The sequence below is a fragment of the Palaemon carinicauda genome, chromosome 16 (genome assembly GCF_036898095.1).
Source record: "Palaemon carinicauda isolate YSFRI2023 chromosome 16, ASM3689809v2, whole genome shotgun sequence".
Taxonomy (NCBI): Eukaryota; Metazoa; Arthropoda; class Malacostraca; order Decapoda; family Palaemonidae; genus Palaemon; species Palaemon carinicauda.
The window spans coordinates 118,854,848-118,861,480 of NC_090740.1; the positions used below are offsets into that span (position 1 = coordinate 118,854,848).

The 6,633-nt window shown below is 42.1% G+C and overlaps 1 protein-coding gene across 1 annotated transcript; it reads left to right on the forward strand.

The window, feature by feature from the left end:
* The first annotated feature begins 1,222 nt into the window (after positions 1 to 1,222).
* Positions 1,223 to 2,407, forward strand: LOC137655523 (uncharacterized). The gene has a single exon (XM_068389420.1). The coding sequence runs from the start codon at positions 1,223 to 1,225 to the stop codon at positions 2,405 to 2,407; it is 1,185 nt and encodes a 394-aa protein (XP_068245521.1).
* Positions 2,408 to 6,633: the final 4,226 nt, after the last annotated feature.

Consider the following 6,633-nt stretch of genomic DNA (forward strand, 5'->3'; position numbering starts at 1 on the left):
ATCATGACAGACCTTTAAACCTTAGGGCAATGTAACTGTGTCTTTCCTCTGCCAATCATGACAGACCTTTAAACCTTAGGGCAACGTCACTTTCCCTTGCCTAATGCCAATCATGACAGACCTTTAAACCTTAGGGCAATGCCACTGTGCCTTTCCTCTGCCACTTATGACAGACCTTTAAACCTTAGGGCAACGTCACTTTCCCTTGCCTTATGCCAATCATGACAGACCTTTAAACCTTAGGGCAATGTCACTGTGCCTTTCCTCTGCCACTCATGACAGACCTTTAAACCTTAGGGCAACGTCACTATCCCTTGCCTCTGCCAATCATGACAGACCTTTAAACCTTAGGGCAATGTAACTGTGTCTTTCCTCTGCCACTCATGACAGACCTTTAAACCTTAGGGCAACGTCACTGTCCCTTGCCTCTCCCAATCATGACAGACCTTTAAACCTTAGGGCAATGTAACTGTGCCTTTCCTCTGCCAATCATAACAGACCTTTAAACCTTAGGGCAACGTCACTGTCCCTTGCCTCTGCCAATCATGACAGACCTTTAAACCTTAGGGCAATGTAACTGTGCCTTTCCTTTGCCACTCATGACAGACCTTTAAACCTTAGGGCAACGTCACTGTCCCTTGCCTTTGGCAATCATGACAGACCTTTAAACCTTAGGGCAATGTCACTGTGCCTTTCCTCTGCCACTTATGACAGACCTTTAAACCTTAGGGCAACGTCACTTTCCCTTGCCTTATGCCAATCATGACAGACCTTTAAACCTTAGGGCAATGTCACTGTGCCTTTCCTCTACCACTCATGACAGACCTTTAAACCTTAGGGCAACGTCACTTTACTTTGCCTTATGCTAATCATGACAGACCTTTAAACCTTAGGGCAACGTCACTTTACTTTGCCTTATGCCAATCATGACAGAACTTTAAACCTTAGGGCAACGTCACTGTCCCTTGCCTCTGCCAGTCATGACAGACCTTTAAACCTTAGGGTAATGTCACTGTGCCTTGCCTCTGCCAATCATGACAGACCGTTAGACCATAGGGAAATGTCACTGTCTCTTGGCTCTGCCAATCATGATAGACCTTTAAACCTTAGGGCAATATCACTCTCTCTTGCCTCTGCCAATCATGACAGGCCTTTAAACCTTAGTGAAATGTCACAGTCCCTTGCCTCTGCTAATCATGACAGGCCTTTAAACCTTAGGGCAATGTCAATGTCCCTTCCCTCTGCCAACCATGACAGGCCTTTAAACCTTAGTGAAATGTCACAGTCCCTTGCCTCTGCTAATCATGATAGGCCTTTAAACCTTAGGGCAATGACAATGTCCCTTCCCTCTGCCAACCATGACAGGCCTTTAAACCTTAGTGAAATGTCACAGTCCCTTGCCTCTGCTAATCATGATAGGCCTTTAAACCTTAGGGACATGTCAATGTCCCTTCCCTCTGCCAACCATGACAGGCCTTTAAACCTTAGTGAAATGTCACAGTCCCTTGCCTCTGCTAATCATGACAGGCCTTTAAACCTTAGGGCAATGTCAATGTCCCTTCCCTCTGCCAACCATGACAGGCCTTTAAACCTTAGTGAAATGTCACAGTCCCTTGCCTCTGCTAATCATGATAGGCCTTTAAACCTTAGGGCAATGTCAATGTCCCTTCCCTCTGCCAACCATGACAGGCCTTTAAACCTTAGTGAAATGTCACAGTCCCTTGCCTCTGCTAATCATGATAGGCCTTTAAACCTTAGGGACATGTCAATGTCCCTTCCCTCTGCCAACCATGACAGGCCTTTAAACCTTAGTGAAATGTCACAGTCCCTTGCCTCTGCTAATCATGACAGGCCTTTAAACCTTAGGGCAATGTTAATGTCCCTTCCCTCTGCCAACCATGACAGGCCTTTAAACCTTAGTGAAATGTCACAGTCCCTTGCCTCTGCTAATCATGATAGGCCTTTAAACCTTAGGGCAATGTCAATGTCCCTTCCCTCTGCCAACCATGACAGGCCTTTAAACCTTAGTGAAATGTCACAGTCCCTTGCCTCTGCCAACCATGACAGGCCTTTAAACCTTAGTGAAATGTCGCAGTCCCTTGCCTCTGCCAAACATGACAGGCCTTTAAACCTTAGGGCAATGTCAATGTCCCTTCCCTTTGCCAATCATGACAGGCCTTTAAACCTTAGTGAAATGTCACAGTCCCTTGCTTCTGCTAATCATGACAGGCCTTTAAAACTTAGGGAAATGTCACAGGCCCTTGCCTCTGCTAATCATGACAGGCCTTTCAACGTCAGGGAAATGTCACTATCCCTTGCCTCTGCCAATCATGACAGACCATTTAACCTTAGGACAACGTCACTGTCCCTTGCATCTGCCAATCATGAATGGCCTTTAAACTATTAAACCTTTAAATGATGTTCTGAAGTCCAAGATATTTCTCACTAAACCAAACTCTGCACTTTCTTCGTTTCCGGATTTTGGCGAAGCAAAACACAAATCACAACGTATCCAGTCAAGAAGTGAAAATCTCTAAGAATTCTGCATCAGAATCAACCTGTGTCGACCCCAAAAATATATATTTTTGTTTGCCTGAAATTCCATTACATATCCAATTTGTACAACGTCATGTATAAATCACAAATTTTGTATTAACTGGGCTGTGTTCCTCGGTACGAGGGCCCCTCCTCTCCACCTCCCCTGCTCTGATCGCCTCCCTTCTCTCCTACTCCAACCCAACCCCCCAACCCCCCGTTCCCTCAGTCCAATCCCCACAATCGGGGAAAAGTTGAATTATGGGGAATTTCTGGAGTCTACAGCTCCAGTGATTTAGGGATTTGTTTTTCTTTCTGTTTCTCGAGGAACGGAGGAAGACATGGGGAAAAGCAAGAAAGAAAGATAACGCAGGATTTTTTTTCCATTTTTTTAACGTCATGATGGACTGTTTATAGCTTGGTTATCAATGTTCAGGTTCGGTGCGTAGAATGTAATCTCGTGTTGGGATATACGTGATTTGCATACTGCTCTCTCTCTCTCTCTCTCTCTCTCTCTCTCTCTCTCTCTCTCTCTCTCTCTCTCTCTCTCTCTCTCTCTCTCGTCGATTTCCTCCTGTGTCTAAGTGGGGATACCTTAACGTGGTGAAATGGATTGTGTATGGCCATGATCAGTAAAACTGTACTAGTCAATGTCACCCATACTAGGTTGGTTTGCTGTGAGTGATCAGACAAAAGTCTCGAGTTGGAATATACGTGATTTTCATACTGCTCTCTCTCTCTCTCTCTCTCTCTCTCTCTCTCTCTCTCTCTTAGATTTTCTCCTGTGTGTCTAAGTGGGGATACCTTAACGTGGTGAAAGGGTTTGTGTATCGCCATGATCAGCAAAGCTGTACTAGTCTTGGCTACTTAGACTAGGTTGTTTGCTGTGAGCGATCAGACAAAAGTCTCCCACCATCACCAATCTTCAGTGGTTAGCGCGGTGATGAAAACCGACCAAACCCTATATGTGAATAACATGTCTGAGGTCTTTGTCCTGCAGTGGATTAGAAACGGTTGCAAATGTTATGGTTTTTTTTTCTTTTTTTTTTTTTGCTAGGATGAAGCTGCGAGCCCCATGCCCTTCTTAAACCTGGTTTTCTCCAGATAACTGAAACACAATGGAGATTTTGAAGGAAAATACTTTTGTCAACCTTAAGCCATTTTCCTTGAAGGAGAGTGACACCAGATGAAATACAACATAATTACCACCACTACATTAATTAGTAGCTAAATCATGGATGAAACCCCAATGTGGATAACTTCCATAATATAACTTTCTCCAATGAGCTACATACTGTGCCACTCACCATCATATAGCACTCATAATAAGAATAGTGAGTGGTATGTGATGGTGAGTGGCACAGTATGTAGCTCATTGGCGAAAGTTATATTATGGAAGCTATCCACATAGGGGTTTCATCCACGATTTAGCTATTAATTAATTTAGTAGTGATAATTAACTTTTATATCCTCTGGTGACTCTTTCTAACACCTCTTTCACGTGTTCTGCAACACTTTTAACTCTTTTTCTCTTTATCATTATTTGATATTCTCACTAACTTAACGTTGTCCTTCTTCTACTAATGTCCTTTTTCCCCTTTTTGAAGGACTTTGCTTTGGCTTTTGTGTAGACCGTAGTCCTGGTCGACTGCCCTACCTAACATAGCTTAGCTTTAACGTTGTCCATTAACCCTTTTACCCCCAAAGGACGTACTGGTACGTTTCACAAAAGCCATCCCTTTACCCCCATGGACGTACCGGTACGTCCTTGCAAAAAAATGCTATAAAATTTTTTTTTTCATATTTTTGATAATTTTTTGAGAAAATTCAGGCATATTCCAAGAGAATGAGACCAACCTGACCTCTCTATGACAAAAATTAAGGCTGTTAGAGCAATTTAAAAAAATATATATACTGCAAAATGTGCTGGGTTTCCAAATAGCCTGGGGGTAAAAGGGTTAATGTGCAAATACCATCCAATCTCATAATACCTATTTAAAGAATTATATAACTTTAGCTATGGTAAGCAGCTCTTCTACGAAAAGGTCACTCCAAAATCAAACCATTGTTCTCTAGTCTTGGGTAGGGCCATAGCCTCTGTACCATGGTCTTCCATTGTCTTGGGTTACAGTTCTCTTGCTTGAGGGTACACTCGGACACCCTATTCTATCTTATTTTTCTTCCTCTTGATTTGTTAAAGTTTTTATGGTTTATGTAGGAGATATTTATTTTATTGTTATTAAAGCATCCTGCTTTTCCAACTGGGCTTGTAGCTTAGCAAGTAATAATAATAATAATAATAATAATAATGATGATACATATCTCTAGATCTATCACCATTGCAGTTCTTATACCTCATATACTATGCAAGCAGTTTATTTCAATATCTTCTAGCTCCTATCTTCCATTTGTATTCAAAGTTTTCACATTAAATTCTTTGCGACAATTCTTAATACCATTTAGCTTCACCTCCTCATTAGCTCGCCTCTTCTTTCAAACTATCACCATCTGTTGTATTAAGGCCGGGAGCACACTAGCGACTCTGTGGCGCCACAAATCCACAGCATTGTGTGGCGGGGATGTGGTCTCCCATAGGTTTCCATTGTTTTCAAAGCCACGCCACGCCTGTGGCGGGGATGAGCGACAGAGAGCCACAGCCGCTTGCCACAGTCGCTAGTTTGCGCGGCAAAACTTGAAAACAAGGGAAACCTATGGGAGACCACATCCCCGCCACATGATGCTGTGGCTTTGTGGCGCCACATAGTCACAAGTTTGCTCCCGGCCTTATTGAAAAATACCTTTATAAATCAATATCCTCTATTCTTCAACAATCTATTTCAAAATTCATTGTAAATTCCCACTGGTTTCTTTTTACCATCTTATTCTGTCTGTGTCTCATATTTCCTCCCATATTTCTCCTCTTGCAAAATGTTTTCAAAGTATTTCACTGGCATCTTTCATTTCTCTTCACTATCACCGATCAGTAAAGCTTTAAATGAGAGTAGCAACCATTCCAATCTACATGAAAAGGTTTAAAGGTTGCTCAAGAATGGCAGAGGCAAGAGACAGTGACATTTCCCAATCAAGTAGTATAATACCCCCTTTTCACCCAAGCTAGGACCAGGAAGGGCCAGGCAAGAGCTGCTGATAACTCAGCAGATATACCTATAGGCTCACCCAAAACCCCTATCCTGAGCTCACAAAGATTGTGAAATTGTAGCGACCTAAAAAAACTAACGAGTTTGAGCAGGAATCGAGCCCCAGTCTGGTGTTCACCAGTCAGGGACGTTATCACAGCCGCCCGTTGAGATACTACCGTTGGAGAGTTATGGGGTCCTTTGAATGCCCAGACAGTATTGCATTGTATCCTTCTCTCTGGTTACGGTTCTTTCCCTTTGTCTACACAGACACCGAAAAATCTGGCCTATTCTTTACAGATTCTCCTCTGTCCTCATACACCTGACAACACTGAGATTACCAAACAATTCTTCTTCACACAAGGGGTTAACTATAGCAATGTAATTATTCAGTGGATACTTTCCTCTTGGTAAGGGTGGAAGAGACTCTTTAGCTATGGTAAGCAGCTCTTCTAGGAGAAGGACACTCCAAAATCAAACCATTGTGCTATAGTCTTGGGTAGTGCCATAGCCTCTGTACCATGGTCTTCCACTGTCTTGGGTTAGAGTTTTCTTGTTTGAGGGTACACTCGGGCACGCTGTTCTATCTAGGTTCTCTTCCTCTTGTTTTTTAAAGTTTTTATCGATTATATAGAAAATATTTATTTTAATGTTATTACTGTTCTCAAAATATTTTATTTTTCCTTGTTGGGCTTATAGCATCCTGCTTTTCCAACTAGAGTTGTAGCATAGCATTTAATAATAATAATAATAATAATAATAATAATAATAATAATAATACCACAACCCTATTTACTTATAATCCAAATCTATCTGTTGATCAATGCCTCTTTTGATAGGTTCCTCTACCCCCTGGCCATGCTTCAGACCTATGCATCAGAGTTGAAGCATAACTAACATTAGACTTTAAGACCTCGGTATATGATTTTTTTAAATTTAGCTTTTTGTGCTTAATATTCAG

What these genes read in the sequence shown, in the direction of transcription:
- LOC137655523 (XM_068389420.1), top strand. Translation starts at nt 1,223, where the DNA reads ATGTCAATGTCCCTTCCCTCTGCCAACCATGACAGGCCTTTAAACCTT.